We start from the raw sequence: 24,689 nt of genomic DNA on the forward strand, positions 1-24,689 counted from the left end.
TTGATCATCATAAGTAAAAAACTAAGAGCTCTCATAAAATCATCCAAGGCAAATTTTGAAAGAAAAATCGCCAAGGACTCCAAAGACAATCATAAGGCCTTCTTTAGCTATGTCAGAAACCTAGGAGGAAACTCCCAGATATGCTCAGAATTAGTTCAAAATGATGTGAAAATTACTGAACCTTTACACATTGCCAACATACTGGCTGACAGGTTCAGTGCAAACTTCTCACCCCCCTCCCCCCCAAAAGGAGAGATATCTATACCAGAGGATTGTAGCCCTCCAAACATCTCCAACGCCCAGGTGAGAACTGCTCTCACTAAGGCATAAAACACAGCATCCATGGGACCGGATGGTGTCCCCGGCTGTGTGCCTCACGAACTCAACGAGGAATTAAACCCACAATTAGGACAGCTGTTTAATCTTAGCCTCACCTCAGGATACGTACCCAAGGAGTGGCGCACGGCGACTGTGGTCCCACTTCATAAGGGAGGTGCCTCCACCGACCCTGGAAATTACCGCCCCATTAGCTTGACAAGCCTTATCTGCAAAGTCATGGAGAGGATCATAATGGAACTCATAAATAAAGACATAGGGAACTTGCAGACTTTGGATCCAACCCAATTTGGCTTTGTCAAAGGCAGATCCTGCCTCTTAAACTTGGTTGACTTTTTTGAGACGGTCACCAAGGCCATTGATGAGGGAAAGGCAGTCCATACAGCCTACCTCGACCTGGCAAAGGCCTTCAACACAATACCCCACTCAGGTATCATCGAAAAACTCATCAGCTTGAATGTAAACCCATACATCACAAGATGGGTTGCAAACTGGCTAAGTGACAGAACCCACAGGGTTAGAGTTGCTGGAGCCATGTCAGACTCAAAGCCTGTCACTAGTGGTGTCCCACAGGGCTCAGTCCTGGGTCCACTCTTATTCGGCATCTACTTTTCTGAAGTACAAGCAAACACAGGAGGGTTATGGCTGACAAAGTTTGCAGATGACTGCAAACTGGGCGCCATAGTCGAAAACACATCTGACACAGATATAGGTTCATAGGTTCATACTAGGCTATCTGCCCGAGGGCATTTACAAGCCTAGCCCATCGTTTTGTGGCTTACGCCACCCCTTTAGTATGGGGAACTATACCCATTATTTTGCTGTGCCTCTGTCGAGCAGTGACACTGAGGTAATCCCTGGGGTATATCTGCGATCTCCCATCCATTGGTCAAGATTTCTCTTGAACAAGGCCAGCGAGGTGCTCTGCCTCACATGTACCGGGATTTTGTTCCACAGGATAGGGAGTCTTTGGGTGATGAATCTATCCCTCCAGCACATCCTATTAATAGCCGTGTCGAGATTTAAGTCTCCCGCCCTTGTGGCTCTGATGGATCTAGATTTTTCGAGGTGAAGCATATTCATCAAATCTGGGTTTGACATGGCCTTGTATGTTAGGCAAAGGTCACCTCTGAGCAAGCGGTAAGCGACTGAATAGAGCTGGAGCTCTTTCAGTCGGGCAGCATAGGACAGATTTTTGAGACCCTTTATCCTTTTGGTGAGGAACTTTTGTGGCCTCTCCAGCTGCTGCAAGTGTCGGGTCAGATACATTCGAATGGGGCATTGTACTCAATCATTGGTCTGATGAGTGATGAGTAAAGGGAGACTATGACCTCCCTTGATCTAGATGAGAATCCCTTCATGATAAGGTGGGCAATGTAGAAGGTCTTCCTAACTACTTTAGCTACATGGGTGTCGAATGACAGACTACTATCAACCTGGGTCCCCAGGTCCCTGATAACTTCTTCTGTGGTCAGTGGATTGCCACCTATTTGGTAGCTAGGGTAACCTTGTTTTTCCCGAAGGGTATGACTATGCATTTTTGGCATTTAACTTTAGTCCGTGGCTCTGGCACCAGTTATCCGCTTCTGTGAGACCCTTCTGAAGGATATCTGTGTCAGATGTGTTTTCTACTATGGCCCAGTTTGCAGTCATCTGCAAACTTTGTCAGCCATAACCCTCCTGTGTTTGCTTGTACTTGGAAAAGTAGATGCCAAACAAGAGTGGGCCCAGGACTGAGCCCTGTGGGACACCACTTGTGACAGGCTTTGAGTCTGACATGGCGCCAGCAACTCTGACCCTGTGGGTTCTGTCACTCAGCCAGTTTGCAACCCATCTTGTGATGTATGGGTTAACATTTAAGCTGATGAGTTTTTCAATGATACCCGAGTAGGGTATTGTATCGAAGGCCTTAGCCAGATCGAGGTAGGCTGTATGGACTGCCTTTCCCTCATCAATGGCTTTGGTGACTGTTTCGAAAAAGTCAACCAAGTTTAAAAGGCATGATCTGCCTTTGACAAAACCAAACTGGGTTGGATCCAAAGTCTGCAAATTCCCTATGTCTTTATTTATGAGGTCCATCATGATCCTCTCCATGGCTTTGCAGATAAGGCTTGTCAAGCTAATGGGCCGGTAATTTCCAGGGTCGGTGGAGGCACCGCCTTTGTGCAGTGGGACCACAGTTGCAGTGCGCCACTCCCTGGGTATGTATCCCGAGGTAAGACTTTGATTAAACAGCTGTCCTAGCTGTGGGTTTAATTCCTCATTGAGTTCATGGAGCACACAGCCGGGGACACCATCAGGTCCCATGGATGCTGTGTTTTTTGCTTTGGAGAGAGCAGTTCTCACTTGGGCGCTGGAGATGTTTGGGGGGCTGCAATCGCTTGGTATAGATATCTCTCCTTTTGTGGGGGGGAGAAGTTTGCACTGAACCTGTCAGCCAGTATGTTGGCAATGTCTGTAGGATCAGTAATCTTCACATCATTTTGAACTAGTTCTGAGCATATCTGGGAGTTTCCTCCCAGGTTTCTAACATAGCTAAAGAAGGCCTTATGATTGTCTTTTGAGTCTTTAGCTATTTTTCTCTCGAAATTTGCTTTGGATGATTTTATGAGAGCTCTTAGTTTTTTACTTATAGTGATCAAGGGTGTCTTACTTTTAAGGATTTTGCTCTATCTTGTAGTAGCTTCCTCCTTTTGTTGTAGAGTTTGTTTATGGCTGGGGTCCACCAGACTGGACGCTTGCCTTTGGTAAAAAGAGTCTTTGCTTTGCTCGGGATTGCCTTATCCATGCAGTCCTGCAGGTGCTGGTAGAAGGCATTTGTAAGTGATTCAGCGGCTTGAGTACTGTTTTCCGCCAGCTCGGGGGCCTTAAAGGAGACCACACTAGTCTTTAGAAGTGTGAAGTCGGCTTTTGAGAAGTTCTTTACTGTGGTCTTTTTTATTTCAGGTGGGGGTGGGATGAGGACCTCCAGCGAGATTAGTTTGTGATCTAATCTCACCAGTGAGGGGTATACTTCTGGCGTTGAACATTGTGCTCCCATGTTCGTGATGATGAGATCAAGTATGTTATCTCCTCTTGTGGGGATGGTGACTAGTTGTTCCATGGCATTTGAGATTATGAATTCCAGGAACTTTTGGGCTAGGGTGTTTGGGCTTGAGTAGTGTTCCCAGTCTATATTAGGGTAATTGAAGTCACCTAGTATGATGGTGTTTGGTGATACATTTATCCCCTCTAGTGTTTTCAGGAAGGCCATGTGAGGTTCCTGAGTTTGTGAGGGTGGCCTGTAACATGCTACAATTTGCAGAGCAGTCTTGCCTATGGTTAATTGCACCTGGATGGTCTCCGATGCATCGTGCGTTGCCACCAGTCTTGAGGTGTGGGTGTCCTTGATGAATATGGATACCCCCTTCTTGGTATTGTCCGGATTTTGGGGCCGGAACGCATGATATGAGGTAAAACCTGATAGCGCTGGGGTGCTTCTCAGGAGCCTTGAACCAGGTTTCTGTCACAGCACAGACATCGATGTTCTCCATACTGAGAAGGGCCTCGAAAAGGTGCATTTTGAGATTTAGACTTCTGGCATTGAGCAGCATTACCCTTAGTTTTTTCCTTTTTGTGTTCTAGGGTGGTAGGTTTAGAATTTGAGCCTTGCCTAAAAAGGCACTATGGGGGTGGCAAGAGCCTTTGCCAATATCCGGAATCCCAGGGTGACAGGTGCAAGCCGTCTCTTGCGAAGCAGCGTGGCTTGTCCAGCATGTCATCCCAGGCAGACAGACACTGGATCCCCTTTGAATGACACCAGTGTTTAAGCCAATTGTTAAAGCTGATCATCTTATCTCTGTATTGTGGCATCATTCTTGGTGAAGGTAGGATACTGCTCAAGGTCAGGGTCATACCTGCCTGGGCTACATAATCAGAGAGCTCCTCAATGTCTCTTTTCATGTAGTCCAAGGAGGTAAGTCTCAGGTCGTTTACACCAGCGTGGACAATGACTGAGTCATATTTGTACCTGCTGTTGAGAGACCTGAGTGCTTGCGTTATGTGGCGGATTCTAGCGCCCGACAGGCAGCTTACTGTGACCTTCTCCTTACTCAGTCTGGTGAGCGGGACGTCAGTGTGTCTGACTATGGAGTCACCAATGACTAGTGCGTCTGGCATTGTGTTTGGCCATAAGGGCTGTGACTGTTTGACACTCTGACTGTGAGGTCTATGTGTTGCAGGTGTTGTGTTCTGAGGTGGTGGTTGTTTGGGTGTCTGCTTTGGTGGCCTCTGCTGTTTTGGTAGATTTTTGATCAAAGCCTCCGAGTATGTCTTTGTGTGTTTATGTGTATGATTTGAGGTTGTAATGGTACTATGTGAGACTGGGTCTATAGTGTGTGTGGTAACCTTCTCCTCCTGACTGGTCTTGTCAGTCCTATGTTGAGAGAGCTCAGCCTCCAGTTTGGCCGTATAGTTGCATCTCTCGCATGTATTTGTGTTTTGTGGGAGGAGGAGAGGGTTGTCTGTGTACATGAGGCAATTGTAGCATTGCCTCAATATTCCCAGGTTCACCAGCTGAGCAGGAGAGGACACTAGCAACTGATCCTCGACATGCTAGAAGGATAGACAAAAAACTTTAAAAAAGATTCCGGGGGACGTGGGTGACCGAGAAATGGGGGGTTGCCTTTTTGGGGTACTATCTATGACAAGAGTGCCGTATCAAGGTAATAAGTACTGTAGGAGCAAGTGCTAGGTTTAACAGATAGAGAATAGTCTACTTGGAGTCAAGTAGAGATGATCTTTTTAGTTATAGGATACGCTGATTAGGTCAGTAGTATAGTTCGAGGAAGGTAGTTTTAAGGGAAAATTTGAAGAGTGGACTTTAGGTAGCCCGAATAGTTTAAACCTGCTTAACCGGCGCTGCCCTAGTGTGCAACAGTGGCAACTCCGCGCTAAAGCGCGCTTTATAGCAGGGGGCTGGAAAAGACAGGAAATGGCCAATAAACTACAAGTCACTGCCTTAAACCACTCCTCTGAGGACAAACAGGCAGCTCAGTACTCCCTACTCCCACTAGTGAGTAAAGAAACTACCCCTTGACCAAACAAGGAAAATGGAGAAAACAGGAACCAAGACAAAGCCCAGGGATCAGCAAAATCTGATCACTGGAACAAACTATTAGAAAAGCATGGAAAAAGTACAGTTTTGTACCTACCATAAATGTAGATGTCCGAACTGGATAGCATCTGCAGTCATAACAAATGGGTTGTCCTGTCGTCAGGCAGCCCTTCGGTCGGCCGGATTCCAAAGTCTGGGTCCGGCGTCGGCTGATGTCGCACTTCACCCGACGTCATCTCTGCTGGTCTTCAGGTATAAAGGCATCAGCCGACCCCATTTTCCTCAGTGTTTCTTGCCCCAGATGCCAATTGCCCTCTTGGAAAGCTAAATTTTGGATAAATGTCAATGTTTCCAAAATAGTAGAAGGCAAACACAAAAAATAAGCATGTATGTACATATATACAAACAAATACACCATAAGAGACTCCCCCCCCCAGCTAGCTATTAGGAGGGTAAATACCCTAGGAGTACCACAGAGGGAAGGAGGAGGTAATCCTGACTGCAGATGCTATCCAGTTCGGACATCTACATTTATGGTAGGTACAAAACTGTACTATGTCCTTCATGGATGCATCTGCAGTCATAACAAATGGGTAGAATACCATAGCCAAACTAGGGGAGGAGGAATAAAAATTATGGTGTAGTTAGGATCCCTTGCAGTACAGCAGTGGCAAACCCTGCTCGGGATCTAGAATATAGAGGTAAGTTATAATGCTTGGCAAATGTATGCACGGAGGTCCAAGTAACCGCCTCAATAATGTCCTTGGTTGCCACTCCTCGTAAGAAAGCTGTGGTAGTGGCTGTAGCCCTTGTAGAATGAGGTCTTATGTTCTGTGGAATTGGTTTTCCATGGTAGGAGTAACAGAATCTTATGCAATTTCCTATCCATTTGGAGATTGTCTGTTTGGAAATTGCTTTTCCTTCCCTTCCTGTTGCATAGGCTACAAAAAGCTGGTCAGTTTTTCTGTTACTTTTGGTTCTGTCCAGGTAGTAGCGTAACTGTCTATGTACATCCAAGGTATGCAGCATTCTTTCACCTCTGTTTTGTGGATTGGGAAAGAAGGTAGGTAGGTGGATTGCCTGGTTTAAAGACACTCTGGATACCACCTTAGGCATAAATGTAGGATTAGTTCTCATGGACACCCTATCTTGATGGAAGATTAGGAAGGGTTGCACTGCCATTAAGGCCTGTAGTTCAAACCCTCCTTGCTGAAGTAATAGCCAGTAGGAAAGCAGTTTTCCATGACAGGTGTTGTAGATCTGCTGTTGCTGCTGGTTCAAACGGAGGGAGTGTCAACTTTTCTAGTACAAAGTTCAAGTCCCATGCTGGTAATGGTGGTTTCCTAGGAGGTTTTACATTCTTGATCCCTCTGAGGAACTGCCTGAGTAGAGGATGTGAAAAGACAGGAGGATCAAAGCTGTATTCTGCTGAAATAGCTGATGCATGTACCTTGATGGAGGAATAGGACAGGCCTGTATGTAGAAGCTCTGCCAAGTACTCCAGAATGTTAGCAATATCTATGTTCGACACATCTTTTCCTCTTTCAGTACTCCAAGTGACGAACCTTTTCCATTTTCCTGCATAGTTCCTTCTTGTTGAAGGTCTGCGGGCTTCAAGGATAATGTCTTTAACCCTTTGGGAAAGGTCTGGGTTAGTTGCTGCTATGTGATGTTCCAGGCAGTCAGTTGCAAGGTTTTTAGGTTTGGATGTATGATGATGTAGTTGTTCTGAGTTAACATCAGAGGCATCAGGGGTATTGACCACATTTTCTCCCGAGACATGCTCCTCAGCAATGGGTACCAGTGTTGTCTTGGCCAGTTCGAGCTATCAGAATTATCCTTGGGCGTTCCTCTTTGATTTTCAGTAGTACCTTGTGCATCAAGGGAAGAGGTGGAAATGCATATGCTGTCAGGCCTTTCCAGCTGAAGGATAGAGAGTCCACCTTCCATGCAAGTGGGTGGAATGTCCTTGTGCAGAATTTTTTGAGCTGGTGATTGAGTGGGGAAGCGAACAGATCTATTTGTGGCATTCCCCATTTCTTTGTGATGGCCTTGAAGATGTCCGGGTGTAGCATCCATTCGTGAGCATCCGAGGTGGTTCTGCTTAAAATGTCTGCTAGGGTGTTCTCTTTTCCCGGTACAAATATTGCCTGTAACTGGATGTTGTAGCTGAGAGCCAGATTCCAAAGGTCCAAAGTCATTCTGCATAGGGGGTACAAATGAGTGCCTCCCTGTTTGTTGATGTACCACATGACTGTGGTGTTGTCTGTCCTTATCATCAAATGGCCTTCCTTGAGGAATGGTCTGAATTTTTGGATTGCCAGTTTTACTGCCAGCATTTCTTTTTGGTTTATGTGCAGGTGCAGCTGGTCCTGAGTCCACAGTCCTTGTACGCATTTGTCCAGCATGTGCGCCCCCCATCCTAGGTCTGAGGCGTCCGTTGTGATGGTTTGGCTTACTCGAAAGTTGTGGAAGGGTAATCCTGAGTTTGACTGGCATGCTTGAGCCCACCATAGGAACTCCTGTTTTAGGCATGGGATTAGTGGTATTTCTGTTTCTAAGCTGTGCCTGTGCTGAGACCATAAATTCTTTAGGTACCACTGTAACTTTCTCATATGCAGTCTGGCATGTGGGACCAAGATTATGCATGATGCCATGAAGCCCAAGGCCTGCAGAACTTTTCTTGCTGTTAGTTTGTTCTGCTTTGTTAATGCCAAGAAGTAAAGAGGGAGCTCTTTTTGTTTTCTGCAGTTAGGAATGCCATTTGTTTTACTGTGTCCAATTCCGCGCCCAAGAAAGTTCTTGTTTGGGATGGTATCAGCCTTGACTTTTGTAAATTGACTGTGTATCCCAGGGCTTGTAGCAAGTAAATGACCCTTTGTAAATCTGTTGTCAGCTTGCTTTTGTTGTCCGCTTGTAACAGGCAGTCGTCCAGGTATGGATAAATTTGGATTCCCTGTACTCTGCAGTGAGCGATTACTGATGCCAGGCATTTTGTGAATACTCTGGGCGCAGTAGATAAGCCAAAGGGCAATGCTGAGAATTGATAATGCTCTGATCCTGCAAGAAATCTGAGGTATCTTCTGCAATTTGGTCGAATGGGGACGTGCAGGTATGCCTCCTTGAGATCTAGAGTTACCAGCCAACACTCCTTGCCCAGCATGGGAAGAAGTTGCTGTAGGGTCAGCATTTTGAATTTTGGGACAATGATGTATGTGTTTAAGGTGGACAGATCGAGAATAGGTCTCCAGTTTTTCTCTTTTCTTGGCACTAGGAAGAGTCTGGAGTAGAATCCTTTGCCCTGTTCTGTTATTGGTACTCTTTCCACAGCTCTCATCTTTGTTAATTCCGCTATCTGCTGTAGAGCTTCTATTTTTTGATTTGGAGGCAGGTTTGGCATTCCTCTTTTTACTGGTAAGGTGTGGAAGTGGAACCGGTAGCCTTGGTCTATGATTTGCAAAATCCACTTGTCTTTTGTGATATAGTGCCAATTTTTCGAGAATAAGGCTAACTTTCCGCCTAATGGTGCTGCTATTTGCTCCCTGGTAGGCGGAGTCAGAGCCAAGTCACTGTGATTGTCCTGTTGCAGTGGCAGTGGTTGTGTCTGTGCCTCGGTTATTGCCTTGCCACTGTCGTCCTCTGTAGGCACCTCCTCTGGATTGATTTCTGCCCCTACAGCGTCTATTCCTGCCCCTTTGGGATCTTGTGGAGTCAGGAAAGGACCAGTTTTTGGCAGGCCAGTTCCTGCTAAACCTTGGGGGCTGAACCTGTAAGAAATCTTTAACTGTTTGTACAGATTTTGCCTTTTCTTCCATTTTCTTCATTACCTGCTGGGCAGGTTCCCCAAATAGACTGGCCTTATCCATAGGAGCATCTAATAGCTTTGCTTTAACATGATCCGTAAGACCTGTTCTTTCAACCATGCATGCCTTCTTATCACTGTGCCAGTCATGGCTGATCTAAATGAAGCCTCCAGTGCATCATAGCCACATTTTAAGGAATGGTTACTAACCTGTTGGATGTTATTCACCATTTCTAATACATATTTCTTATCTAAAGATTCATCAGAGGACAGCTTTTTAATTAACTGATCAAGCATAAACTCTTGGTATTGGATGATGTGAAACTGACAGTTTAAAGCTCTAGCTGAGAGAGTAGCAGAGGTGTAGACTTTTTTCCCCCATCTCTAAGGACCTGGATTCCCTTTCAGAGGGAATAGGGTTTTTTGCTGTGGTTGAGGCTACTGCCTTAGGCCCCTGGGATATAGTTTCGGGGTCTGCAAGTGGGGCCTTGTATAGGTGGTGATGAGTGTCTGGCACCCTGTAAAATCTATCTGGTTTGGCAGGGGCTGGAGGTAAAGACTCAGGTGCAGTGCAGACATCATTAAATGCATCGTCCACAACAGGCAGAACAGGGGGTATAGCTAAAGGCCTATGTTGTGGTAAATGCAGAAAAGTCCTAAGCCTTTTTCTTGAATCTGAGAAATCTTGTCCCTGCCATTGGAATTGTTCTCTCATGGCATGTAAGGTTTCCCCAAAGGAGAATTCCTCTGGTGGAGAGGCAGCTGGAATGGATTCTTCAGCATCGGAATCTTCATAATTGGAAAAAGGAGCCTCTGGCTGGTCTGTAATGTCTGAGTCATCCGCAGAATCATCAGAGGACACAGGCTCGGGGGGCTCTGCTCTAGGTCTCTTTTCTGGGGCTGAGAGGCCCTGTCTGGGTGAGATTGGGATCCCCTAATTAAGGATATTAAATCTTCTGCCAGAGTAAGCATTTGTGAACTAGAAGTGGGTCTGAGTGAGGGGGGTTTAACAGGCACTGATTTAGCAGATTTGGCTGCTTTAGCCCTGGCAAAGGCCTTAATAGACATGGCTGCAGGAGGCCTAGCAGCACCACGTGCTGGGGTAGAGACATCCAAAGGGATGGTGTCTGATAAATCACTAGGAACCACAGTTGTAGGCAAAATTTCTGAGGCTGATTCAGGTAAGGTAGCAGAAGCCTCAGTAGTAGTCATGGATTCGGCTGAAGATTGACCAGTTTTCTCGGTTTCTGCCGAAACCGAGACACTCGCGCTTGCTTAACCGTGGTTTCGGCCGAAACCGCGGACCGAAGTGTCGGTCTTTTCTTGCGTTTTTAACAATTTGGGTAGTCGGAGGATCCGGCGGCATAATGTACGCAAAATCTGAGCAGAAAAACTGTTCAGCAAACTCCGACCGACGCCTAAGCGTTCGTCGGTTGAAGAAGCACAGGCGAACAGGCTGCTACGTCGTGGTCTGGGCCTAAGCAAGGCAAACAGTAAGAGTGGAAATCTTTATGAGGTATTTGTTTCCCACAAGTTAAACAGTTATTGACTTTTTCTGACATCGGCTGAGGCAAGAAAGAGTCCCCAACGGGGTACTTAGCTTTTTAGAAGTCTTCGAAGTAGTATTCGGTAGTAGTAATCTCTGGATCTGACCGACTGGCACTTGCGAACAGCTTCTGCTTCGGGCACCACGCGGCAAGAAAGACTGAGGAAAATGGCGTTGGCTGATGCCTTTATACCCGAAGACCAGCAGAGATGATGTCGGGTGAAGTGCGACATCAGCCGAAGCCAGACCCAGACTTTGGAATCCGGCCGACCGAAGGGCTGCCTGACGACAGGACAACCCATTTGTTATGACTGCAGATGCATCCATGAAGGACATCAAGAGTATTTTTTTTGTTTTTTTTCAAGTTTTTTTCAGATAGGCAGAAAATACAATAAATGCTGTGTTTTTCGACTAAATGCTATCAAAAGCTTCAGAAGGGCCTCACAGAAACGGATAACTGGTGCCAGAGCCATGGCCTAAAGTTAAACGCCAAGAAATGCATAGTCATACCTTTCGGGAAAAACAAGGTTACCCCTAGCTACCATATAGGTGGCAATCCACTGAGCACAGAAGAAGTCATCAGGGATCTGGGGACCCAGGTTGACAGTAGCCTTTCATTTGACACTCATGTTGCTAAAGTAGTTAGGAAAACCTTCTATATTGCCCACCTGATCGTGAAGGGATTCACATCTAGATCAAGGGAGGACATCGTCCCCCTGTACTCATCACTCATTAGACCTATGATTGAGTACAATGCCCCGTTCAGAATGTATCTGACCCGACACCTGCTGCAGCTTGAAAGGCCCCAAAAGTTCCTCACCAAAAGGATAAAGTGTCTCAAAAATGTCTTATGCTGCCCGACTGAAAGAACTCCAGCTCTATTCAGTCTCATACCGCTTGCTCAGAGGTGACCTGTGCATGACATATAACGCCATGTCAAAACCAGACTTGATGAATATGCTTCACCTCAAAAAATCTAGATCCCTCAGAACCACAAGGGCGGGAGACTTAAACCTTGACACGGTTATAAATAGAACGTGCTGGAGGGACAGATTCATCACCCAGAGACTCCCTATGCTGTGGAACAAAATCCCGGTACATGTGAGGCAGAGCACCTCACTGGCCTTGTTCAAGAGGAATCTTGACCAATGGATTGGAGATCGCAGATATACCCCGAGGATTACTTCAGTGTCACTGCTTGACAGAGGCACAGCAAAATAATAGGCATAGTTTTTATTCAAACTAAAGGGGTGGCGAAAGCCACATAACTATGGGCTAGGCTTATAAATGCCCTTGGGCAGATAGCCTAGTATGAACCTATGAACCACAATTATTTAGAGGACCTGACAAAGGTTACAGTATTGCAGAATAAGGGGAATCTCAAAGGACAATAAGTGGCACAACTGAAGTGTGCTAAAGAGAAAATAAGGGAGTATCTGGATAACGTATGAATTTAGAAAGACTGCTGTTAAGCAACTATTTTTGATAACTCCGAAGTACAAAAACTTATAGAAAAATGACCTAGGGAACAAAGTGGAAAGGGTTCTTGCCAAACACAAGGATCCTATAACAACACTTGTACAGGATATCCGGTTATTTTCCTTAGCAATACTTCAAAAATTTAACAAAAATTTGCATTAAGCAGAGAAATGTGAAAATCAGGAAAAGCACAAATGTAAATATTTAAGGAAGACTTAAGTATGTTGAGGTTAGAGGTAGATGAGGCTCAACAATTAACAGTTAAAATAGGAGGAGATGAAATAAAATCAGTGATGTATAATCAATGTGTAGGAAAGTCTCCAAGAATACATGGTATTCCTGGGAAAGTTTGGAAGCTAGGAGGAAAGAACGTGCTGAAAAACTTAGAAGTTTTGTTTAACAGTATTCTAAAATGAGGTGAAGTACAATCATCCTGGAAGAAAGCTGTGGTGGCTGTAATACCTAAAGACATTAAAAAACTCATTAGACCCAGGTTTATATAAACCCACTTCAATTTTAGCTCACGACTATAAAGTGTTTTATGTCCACAATAGCCAAAAGAAAGCCAAAGTTGTTGCCAAAATGGATATATATGGATTAATGTGATTTTGCAGAAGGCAGGCAAACATCTGACAATATTAACAGAATGATGATGATCCAGAGGGAAGCAGAAGGTAAAATACCACTGCTTTTGGTGGGTCGTGATGCAGAGAAAGTACTTGACAGAGTAAGCTGGAATTTTATGAGTGGGCAATGGAAGCATCTGAATTCCCTGATACAATAATAAGCAATTTATGTAATGTTGGATCGATGATAATTCTACAAAAGAATACATGCTATCCATAATGTCAGCAACTAGGAATATGTTACTGTGGTCCATTATTGTTAATATAAATGTCAGTTGATCTATGTCTTAAGTGATAACATTTTTAACTGTACTGAATTATCAACCACGGTGACAGTCAAACCACCGAAAAGTACAGTTTTGTACCTACCATAAATGTAGATGTCCGTCCGATAGGTATGCATCTGCAGTCATAACATATGGGTTGTCCTGCCTCAGGCAGCCCTTCGGTCGTCTGGATTCCAAAGTCTGGGTCTGGCCTCGGCTGATGTCGCATCTTCCCCGACGTCAGAGCTGCTGTGGTATAAAGGCATCAGCCGACGCCATTTTCCTCAGTGTTTCTTGCCCCAGATTCCCCCAGCTAGCTGAAAGAGGGGTAAGCACCCTAGGAATACCACAGAGGGGAAGGCGGGTGGGTAATCCTGACTGCAGATGCATACCTATCGGACATCTACATTTATGGTAGGTACAAAACTGTACTATGTCCTTCAAGGATGCATCTGCAGTCATAACATATGGGTAGAATACCATAGCCAAACTGGGGGAGGAGGTACTAAGATAAGGATGGTGTAGTTATGATCCCCTGTAAAACTGCAGTTGCAAAACCTGCTCGGGATCTGGAGTATAAAGGTAGATTGTAATGCTTGGCAAATGTATGCACGGAGCTCCAAGTAGCAGCTTCTAAAATGTCCTTGGTAGCCACCTCGTAGGAAAGCTGTAGTGGTGGCTGTGGCTCTTGTGGAGTGAGGCCTGATATTTTCAGGAGCTGTCTTTCCATGAAAAGAGTAGCAGAAACGAATGCAATTTCCTATCCATTTAGAGATTGTCTGTTTGGAAATTGCTTTTCCTTGCACTCCAGTTGCATATGCTACCAGAAGTTGGTCAGTTTTTCTGCTGGCTTTAGTTCTGTCCAGATAGTAGCGTAGTTGTCTGTGTACATCCAAGGTGTGCAGTAGTTTTTCCCCCCTGTTCTGTGGGTTAGGGAAAAACGTAGGCAAATGAATAGCTTGGTTCAAGGATACCCTGGATACCACCTTTGGCATGAAAGTAGGATTGGTTCTCAGAGACACTCTGTCCTGGTGAAAAATAAGGAAAGGCTGCACTGCCATCAGTGCCTGTAACTCAGATACTCTTCTTGCTGAAGTGATTGCTAGAAGGAAAGCAGTTTTCCAAGATAAGAACTGTAAGTCTGCTGATGCTGCTGGTTCAAAAGGGGGTAGTGTTAATTTTTCCAGCACAAAATTGAGATCCCATGCAGGAAGAGGGGGTTTACTTGGAGGTTTTACATTTTTGATCCCTCTTAAAAATTGTCTGAGGAGAGGGTAAGAGAAGATAGGAGGATCCATGTTGTATTCTGCTGAAATTGCTGAAGCATGAATCTTAATGGAGGAATAGGACAGGCCACTGTGGAACAGTTCTGCTAAGTATTCTAGGATGTGTGCTAGGTTTGCCAGTGTGACATTTGTACCCTTTGAAGCGCTCCAAATGAGGAATCTCTTCCATTTAGCTGAGTATGTCTTTCTTGTGGAGGGTCTACGAGCCTCCAGGATTATGTCCTTGACCCTTTGATATAAGACAGTTTGGTTTTGTTTTAGGCAATTTTCCAGGCAGTCAGCTGCAGTGTTTTCAAGTTTGGATGCAGTGCCTTGAAGTTGTTCTGCGTTAGAGGTAGAGGCCATGAGTTCGTCCGAGACATGCTTCTCAGTAGCGGATACCAGTGCTGCCTTGGCCAGTCTGGAGCTATCAGTATCACCTTTGGCTGTTCCTCTCTGATCTTCAGTAGTACTCTGTACATCAATGGGAGTGGTGGAAAAGCATACACTGTTAGGGCATTCCAGTTGAAAGAGAGGGAGTCCACCTTCCAGGCTTGTGGGTGGTATACTCTTGAGCAGAATTTCCTTAGTTGGTTGTTGAGTGGGGAGGTGAACAGGTCTATCTCTGGCATTCCCCATTTGTTTGTTAAGATTTCGAAGATGTCTGGATGCAGCTTCCATTCGTGAGCATCCGTGGTAGTTCTGCTTAAGCTGTCTGCTAGTGAATTCTCTTTTCCTGGTACGAATTTGGCCTGCAGTTGGATGTTGAGATTCAGGGCTAGGTTCCACAGATCCATTGCCATCCGGCATAGAGGGTAGGAATGCGTGCCTCCCTGTTTGTTTATGTACCACATGACTGTGGTATTGTCTGTCCTTATCAGCAGATGACCTTGCTGGAGGAATGATTTGAATGCCTCGATTGCATGCTTCACTGCCAGCATCTCCTTTAGGTTTATGTGCAAATTCAGCTGGTCTTGAGTCCATAGGCCTTGGATGCATTTGTCTTCCATGTGTGCTCCCCATCCTAGGTCTGAGGCGTCCGTGGTGATGGTCTGCCTTGGTTGTGGTTTGTTGAAAGGCAACCCTCTGTTGGACTGGCAGGCCTGAGCCCACCACAGGAATTCCTTTTTCAGGCATGGAATGATTGGAATCATGGTTTCTAGACTGTGCCTGTGTTGAGACCATACATTCCTTAGGTACCATTGTAATTTCCTCATATGCAGCCTGGCATGTGGGATCAAGATTATGCAAGATGCCATGTAACCCAGGGCCTACCGGACTTTCCTTGCAGTGAGCTGAGTTTGTCTTGTCAAAGCCATGAAGTAGACTGGGAGTTGCTTTTGTTCTTCTTCTGTGAGAAAAGCCATCTGAGTTATTGTGTCCAGATCCGCACCCAAAAAGGTTATCCTTTGGGATGGCACTAGTCTTGACTTCTGGATGTTGACTGTGTATCCCAAGGCCTGTAACAGGTGTATGACATAGGCCAAATCCTTTATAAGTCTTGTCCTGTTCTCCGCTTGTATTAGGCAGTCGTCCAGGTATGGGTAGATTTGAATTCCCTGAAGCCTGCAATGTGCAATTACTGATGCCAGGCATGTCGTGAATACTCTGGGCGCAGTAGATAAGCCAAAGGGCAATGCTGAGAATTGATAATGCTCTGATCCTGCAAGAAATCTGAGGTGTCTTCTGCAATCTGGTCGTATAGGGACGTGCAGGTATGCCTCCTTGAGATCTAGAGTCACCAGCCAAGACTCCTTGCCCAACATGGGAAGAAGTTGCTGTAGGGTCAGCATTTTGAATTTTGGCACAATGAGATATGTGTTTAGTGCGGACAAGTCGAGAATAGGCCTCCATTGGGTTTCTTTTCTTGGTACAAGGAATAGTCTGGAGTAAAACCCTTGACCTTGTTCCATAGATGGTACCCTTTCTATTGCTTTCATCTTAAGTAAATTGTTGATTTGTCTTAAAGCCTCTGGCTTCTGGTTTGGTGGAAGGTTTGGCATTCCGCTCCTTCTTGGTAAAGTGTGGAAATGAAACCTGTATCCTTTGTTGATTGTTTGCAATGTCCATTTATCTTTTGTAATGCAATGCCAGTTTTTTGAGAATAAAGCCAATTTTCCGCCCAAGGGTGCTTCCAGTTGTTCCCTTGTAGGCGGAATCAGAGTCAAGTCATTGTGTTTGTCCTGTGGAAGTGGTTGTAGTTGCAGCTGTGGCAGTACTCCTCTGGTTGGCAGGTTGACACTGGCGACCCCTTGTAGGCACCCTTTGACTGACCTCTGCCTCTTGGGCGTCTATTCCTGCCCCTCTGTGCGTTGGAGGTGTCTGGAAAGGACCAATTCTTTGAAGGCCAGTTTCTGCTGAACCTCGGAGGTTGGACCTGCAGAAAATCCTTAACTGTTTGCACAGATTTTGCTTTTTCTTCCACTTTCTTTAGAATCTCCTATGCAGGGAAGCCAAATAAACTTTGTTTCTCCATTGGAGCATCTAGGAGTTTAGCCTTGACATGGTCCAGCAAGGATTGCTCTTTTAGCCAGGCATGTCTACGAATTACTGCCCCAGTCATAGCTGATCTAAATGAAGCTTCCAGTGCATCATAGCCACATTTTAAGAAATGATTACTGACCTGCTGAGAATTGTGTACCAAATCCTGAAGGGCCTTACGGTCTAAAGGTTCAGGAGAAGAAAGCTTTTTATTCAGCTGATCTAACAAATATTCCTGGTACTGTATCATATGGAATTGACAGTTTAAAGCCCTGGCAGAAAGAGTAGCAGATGTGTAAACCTTTGTTCCCCATCTCTCTAATGCTCTTGACTCCCTTTCAGAGGGTAGTGGGTTTTTGGCAGTGGCAGCTGCAACACCTTTCGGGCCCTGAGAAATAGTTTCTGGGTCTGCAGCATGGGCTTTATACAAGTGGAAGTGGGAATCCGGAACCCTGTAGTATCTGTCAGGTTTGGCAGGGGCCGGGTGAAGAGAGTCAGGGGCAGAGCTGACATCATTATATGCATCATCAACTACAGTTAGCACAGGTGGTATAGCTAAAGGCCTATGCTGTGGCAAGTGTAAGAAAGTCCTTAGTCTTTTTCTAGAATCAGAGAAATCCTTACCCTGCCATTGAAAGTGTTCCCTCATAGAGTGTAAAGTTTCCCCAAAGGAAAATTCCTCTGGAGGGGAAGCAGAAGGGATAGAGTCTTCTGCATCAGAATCCTCATAAGGTGAGTATGGCCCTTCCTGATGGTCTGACAAATCAGATCCATCAGAGGAGTAGTCAGAGGAGAGAGGTTCAGGGGGTTCAGTCCTGGGCCTTTTGTCAGGAGGAGGTTGGGAGGCCCTGTCTGGGTGAGGTTGGGAACCCCTAATCAGAGATATAAGGTCCTCAGCAAGACTGAGAATCTGGGAACTTGAGGAAGGTCTCTGAGAAGTTGATTTTGCAGGTAAAGCTTTTGTAATTTTAGCTGCTTTAGCCCTGGAGAAAGCATTAATAGACATAGAAGCAAGGGGCCTAGCTGCCCCACGTGCAGGAGTGGAAATGTCCAAAGGAATGGTGTCGGACAATTCTTGTGCGCTTGCTTCTTCGGTAGGGATTTCTGTAGCCGACTCGGCCGGGGCCTCGCTGGCCTCCGTTGTCGACGGAATGATTTTGGCAGAAGATAGAACCGAGGCCTCGGTTTCAGCCGAAACCGAGACACTCGCGGTAGGCCTAACCGTGGTTTCAGCCGAAACCGCGGGCCGCGAGTGCCGGTCCTTTTCCTTGCGTTTTTTGGCTAAATGTGTAGTCGGAGTCTCAGACGGCATTTTATATGCAAAAGCGGATCCAAAAAACTCTTCTGTAAACTCCGACCGACGTCTAAGAGTCCGTCGGTTGAAAGAGGCACAGGCTAAACAAGCTGATACGTCGTGATCTGGGCCTAAGCAAGGAAGGCAGTAGGAATGGAAATCCTTATGAGGTATTTGTTTCCCACAAGTTAAACAATTATTTACTTTGTCTGACAACGGCTGAGGCAAGAAAGAGTCCCCAACAGGGTACTTAGCTTTTTAGAAGTCTTCGGTAGCTGAATCTCTGGATCTGACCGACCGGCACTTGCGAACAGCTTCTGCTTCGGGCACCGCGCGGCAAGAAAGACTGGGGAAAATGGCGTCGGCTGATGCCTTTATACCCCAGCAGCTCTGACGTCGGGGAAGATGCAACATCAGCCGAGGCCAGACCCAGACTATGGAATCCGGCCGACCGAAGGGCTGCCTGAGGCAGGACAACCCATATGTTATGACTGCAGATGCATCCTTGAAGGACATTTTCTATTAGAAAAATGTTAACACTAACCAATATCAAATTTAACTATTTAACTTGTCTGTGCATGCTTTTTAATGTTTATTGTTCTTAAATGTTTTGTAATACTTTGGAGCTTTTTCTTCGCAGGCCTCCACTGAAAATGGACTCCAAACCATTCAGACTTACCCAAGTAATCAAATGTCAATAAATTAACTAAATTTAAAGAACATAACAGCGGCTACAGTGGGAACATGTGATGGCAAGAAAGGGAAAAGTACAGAGTAGGAACAGCTTTAGAAAAAACGGGCTATGGAGGTCCAACAGTAGAAAGACACAATATCAAAAATGTATATATTCAAATACCACAGTAAGAGGCAAGCACATAACTTCACAGAGTATGAAATCAGAGTCTGATTGAAACAGTGTCAAATGTAGACCCATAAGCTGAAGTGGATGGATGGAATGAAAAGGATCTTAATTACATTCACACAATCTTGCTACAATGAATTAGTCATGTGCTTACCTTTTCGCTCCCTCCTTTGACATTGCCCATATTGAACTTTTTGACCTCCTCTTTTACTTCTTCCATGTAAGCATCTAATGGGTCCAATTCCTCCTCTGCTTCTCCACCTTCGCCACTTTCCCCACCTCCACCACTTCCTTCACCTTCTTCAGTCTCACCACCTTCTTTGTCTCCTTCTGTAGGTTCCTCATCATCATCTAGATAAATGTGAAAAATGTCATAAAATTAGCAACTGCTACATGTCAAAAGACTTTATATTAATTTTATATATATATATATATATATATATATATATATATATATATATATATATATATATGTATGTATATAGAATCACTACTTAATACTGAAAATACACAATCCCGAAGCCCACAATACCGAGACTATAATCCCTAAACCACACATTACCGACATGTTAAAAGCGCGAAATTCAAAATTGCGAAAGTACTACATACATACAGCACACACACAAACATATCCACAGCCTTCCCCCATAACCAAACAAACCACCCTACACTAAAGATAAGCAGGGGGGCTTCGCCCCCCACACCCCCCGACTTTAATATTCCAACTCCGAGATCGCACAGACATACACACAAGGCAAACTCACACCCACACATTATAGCCCCAAACACACACACACACACACACACTAAAGCCCCTCACAAACACACTTACACACACATACTTACCTGAACACCAGAAGCACTAACTCAAAATCCCTTACCATGGGATTTTGAATTTGCTTCTGGTCTTTTGGTAATGTGCGGTTTCGGCTACATGGTCTCGAGCTTTTGAAATTTGAGATTTCAAAAGTTCGAGATTTAGTAGTGTTCCCATATATATATATATATATATATATATATATATATATATATATATATATATATATATATATACATACATACATACATACATACACACAAACACATATACCTCCCCCTGCTCTACATCTCATTCAGTTAAATTATTTTTCTCAGTGTGACTATACAAGCATTTTTAACACTGCACGTTGCCCTCTCTGTTCTTTTATTCCTCTGTCGTTACTTGCATTCCTCCCTTATGTATGTACGTATATATATATATATATATATATATATATATATATATATATATATAAAAACAGATATAGATATAAATATAGATATACATATACACACACACACACAACAGTGAACAGATGAGTGACCACATCATTACTACTACCACTTTAGTTTAATACAGTTTTAAACTCAATAATACAACTTTACAGGATGTTTTCATTTAGTTTAACAGCATTTTATCTTCCATTTTTCTGCAGTGCCCCATTATCCATTTTAAGATGTTATAATTATACAATAATTTAACAAGTTGCTTCCTGTGGTTCAGTGGCCCATAGTTTGATTCAGTCAGCCTCTATTATCCAACTGTGCAACTTTGAGCAAGCCACTTAACCAGAAAGTATTCCTGGGCTGAGTCTGAAAAAGGTCCATGGAGATCTGTTCTCTACCCCAGTTAAATACAAATAAAATATTACCCATATCTCTAAATGTCTGCTTCATTCATTACCATCTTTTAAGGAATGCCTTAGTGTGACAAAGCCATACAAATATAAGCTCATATTACTTTCCAATATCACTCAGATCTCAGCAGTCTCAAATCTTGGGGAAAAATGGCACTCTTCCAAACTGTGACTTGCCACAGTAACCTAAAAATCAATTTAGTTATTCAATACACACGGGGAGTGGGGGATACTCCTATCAAATGTTAATGGTGACATACTGCATGAACAGTTTTAAATTGTATTCCCAGTTCAGAATGGACTAAAAGTACACATCACAGCTTTAAGACTAAATCTACAGTGTCGCACGTACTTAAATACATTACATACCCAGGGCCACACATTTCAACTCTCTACCTCACTCCTGTACTTCCCACCCTGTATTTCACAAAGCTGTCCACTTATTACCCTTACTAAAAATGTGGCAGCTACAATTATGTACACATGTAGTCAATTTGACATCCTAGAACATGCATCATATTACTATACACTATCATAAGATGTTAACCTATGCCCTAGATGTCCAAGTCTCCCAATCCCTCTGCCCATCCTCCAATTCTTAAATCTTTCCTCCTCTTCATCTCATTCAGTTAATTTTTCTCTGTGTGACTATATAAGCATTTTAACAGTGCACTTTTTCCCCTTAACTGTTCTTTTATTCTCCTGTCGTTACTTGCATTCCTCTTTTATCTGTCCCCTTACTCCTCTCATTCCTTTCCAGTCCCTTATCCATCTCAAACATGGTTACCATCTATCCCCATTCTTCCCCATATCATCTCATGTTCTTTAACTGCTAAGTCCCATACCCCTTCTTTGCACACTTCAATTCTCAGAATATTTGCACGATACTTTCTACTTTTCTACTTACACATTCAGCATCTGCATCACTCCCTTCTTTCCACTGTCTTTATGGCATACAACCTTACAACACAGAACTATGAATAATCAAACATACAATATTTAGATTAACATTATTTTTGATGACTACATGTGTCCCGGGTTTAAACAGCATTACTAATTATAACTTCTCACTACCTGTTTACTTCACCAACTAGAGACCCTCACAAACACACACTACACAGAATATTTCCTTTGCAAAACACAATACACCAATGTCTCACCTGTCAAGCTCTTACGGCAAACCACAAAACTAAACATATTGTTCATAGGTGATTTTATCGCGAGACACATAGATGTCCCTCTCAACCAAGCTGAATAAGGGAAAGGTCACATTCAGCTGTCAGCTGCCAGGATACGCCATATCACACATGCACTCAAGTCTCTCAACAACAGGTACTATTACGACTCAGTCGTAGTCCTCGTTGGTGTGAACGACTTGAGACATACCTCTGGACTATATAAAGAGAGACATGACTGAGCTCTTGAACAGAGTGTCTCAACCAGATATGTCCCTAGCCTTAAGCAGCATTTTACCTTCATCTAGGATGATGCCTCACTACAAACAAAAAATGACTGACTTCAATAAGTGGCTTATTTTCTGGTGTCATTCTGAGGGGATCCAGTATCTAGCAGCCTGGGATGACATGAATGACATACACAGATGCTTTGCCAGAAATGGTCTTCATCTGTCACCCCTAGGATTTCGGCTACTGGCTAAGGCTCTTGCCACCCCATAATGCATTTTTTAGGAAGTGTCTCAAGGACAAAATTCCCAACGTAAAAACTCCATCTAAAAACAATCTCAATGTTATGCTGCTAAACGCTAAGAGTTTTAACATGAAACTGCATTCACTAGAAACAGTTCACACCTTGGAAGAATCATGCATTTGTGCAGTCACGGAGACCTGGTTCAAGGCTGTGGGGAGCACCGCAGTCATGCTGTGTTACACCCTGCACACATATAGACCACAAACTGAAGGTGTGAATACTAAAGAAGGTGGTGTATTCAATATTCATTAAAGATAAATACACCTCCAGACTGGTTAAACACCATGATTCCCTGGAGATACTTCAGGTGCAAATAACTGTTGGTAGGACACCTATTCAAGTCATTGCCAACTACAGGAACCCCTCCATGAATCAGGATACCCACTCTGACTATTTGGATCTACTCAAGTCTATCAAGATGCATCTGAACACCATGGTTTTAGGCGACTAACTACCCATCCACTGACTGGATGAATTGTGAGGTCTTCCCTGGTGATATCTGATCACAAATCAGTCTCATTTGAACCATCACACCAGACACCCCCCCAGCAGCAACCAAACTAAAAAACAAACAGCAGAAACAGCACACACAGCAAAAAGGAAAACGAAACCACACAGGATAAAAAAAAATTATAACAAAAAAAAATATAAAAAAGTTCACTTCCAAATGGTATATAACTCACTTACTTACCGATAAAAAATAATCCAGCATCCAAGCGAAAAATAAATCAAAAACAGGTCTGCTGAGTAAGTTGTTCAGGCTTCCTTTGTTGACTTTACAAGGCAGTAACTACTGAGCAGGTTTAAAATCTTAAGAGCTCTAGTAAGCAGAGCATAACAGACCAAAAATAGCTAATCAACATATAGACACATCATAAAATGTCATGAGCTATATAGTTGAAAATTCACACAGAGAAAAAAAACAAGAGAGCAAAAAACAACTCGCAAAACATTGACAGCTATATGTAGGGCAAATACTAGTTCTCATCTACAAAATAGATGGCAATACTAAAACAACATTATAAAAACAAATTTACATAAAAAATTGTTATATTAAATTATATACAACAAATAATGTATTATATATGGAAGCATGAATCCCCCCCACTACAACCCACACTAAATAATACATTTTGCATTGATACAGTATATACTATATTCTGAAAGCTATGTTGAAACACATTAAAAAACTTTAAACATAAAGCAAACTAAATTCGGTGTAGCTTATTGCATCCTATAGAATAGATTACCGTTGCTCCTTTAGTGCATAGTGCCCTATAGGACTCGACGTTTGTCTAAGACTTTATTTTGTGTTGTTTTACATCTTCGATTACAGCCATTGGTTGCACACAGGGTGTGTGTGTGTGCGCCTCGCTGTGAGTGATGTTATGTAATTGTTTTTTGCATTTATTCCACACTTCCATCCTTTGGCGATAGTTAGTACAAATACAATGACGTATTTTACAACGATGCACATAAATGATTTTCTTTCTCCCACTGTCATGTCAGCCGTTACGGAGTGTTTTTTACGTATGGGATTGTGCCCATATATTTGATACAGTAGCAGTTTCTAAGTTATATGTGGTCTGAAGCCACAGCATTGGGTGGTGTGCAAATTCTGTATTCTTCTTTGTGGTTAGTTTTAGCTATGCCGGCTTTTATGACTTAAGTTTTTTGTTTACACGCATCTTTTAGATTCTCCACTCTAAAGCTTCTTAGAAACTGTCTACTTTATGTGCTTAGCAGTTTTAGTGGGCTGTTTTTAACACATAGGCAGCTGTGCTTTTTAAGCTTGGGATGTCCTTATGTTTTTTTTTTTGGGGAGACTCTACATGATTATTTAATATTGTGATACTGTGCATGCCTGTTTTATGATGTATTTATAGCAGTATGACATTAGAGTCATTATAAGATATTATGCTATGCTATTTTTTAAATTGCTCTTGCTAATTTTTTTTCGATGAATACAAATCTTGATATTTTAAGATTGTAATAACTTTTGCTTTTTACATAGTTGTTGATTTATTTATATCTAGTGCTAGGATTTATATCTTGTTTTTTTTCTATGAAGAATTTTCTGAACTTTTAGTTGATATATATTCATGATATATTCATATTGTACTGGATACTTTGGTTTTTGTTTTGATTGCCAATCTAGCTGACTTAAGATTTTTTTTTTTAATCAGTTTTTTATTTTAAGTTTGAGTTGAAGCCTGAACTAGTGGAAAGCGCGCCACTGGGAAACCATTTTTTTTTCAAATTTGTTGCTGCTTGA

General features: G+C 43.4%; 1 protein-coding gene across 1 annotated transcript in view; it reads right to left on the reverse strand.

Annotated features, from left to right (window-relative positions):
- LOC122792410 (probable ATP-dependent RNA helicase DDX46) overlaps window positions 1-24,689 on the reverse strand; it is a 62,612-nt gene that overhangs the window by 24,355 nt on the left and 13,568 nt on the right. The window contains exon 3 of the mRNA XM_044060199.1: window positions 19,207-19,403. Coding sequence (XP_043916134.1) covers window positions 19,207-19,403 — 197 coding nt within the window. The remainder of the gene's footprint in view (window positions 1-19,206; window positions 19,404-24,689) is intronic.

Source organism: Protopterus annectens, chromosome 1.part2 (assembly GCF_019279795.1).
Source record: "Protopterus annectens isolate FY-2018-M chromosome 1.part2, PAN1.0, whole genome shotgun sequence".
NCBI lineage: Eukaryota > Metazoa > Chordata > Ceratodontiformes > Protopteridae > Protopterus > Protopterus annectens.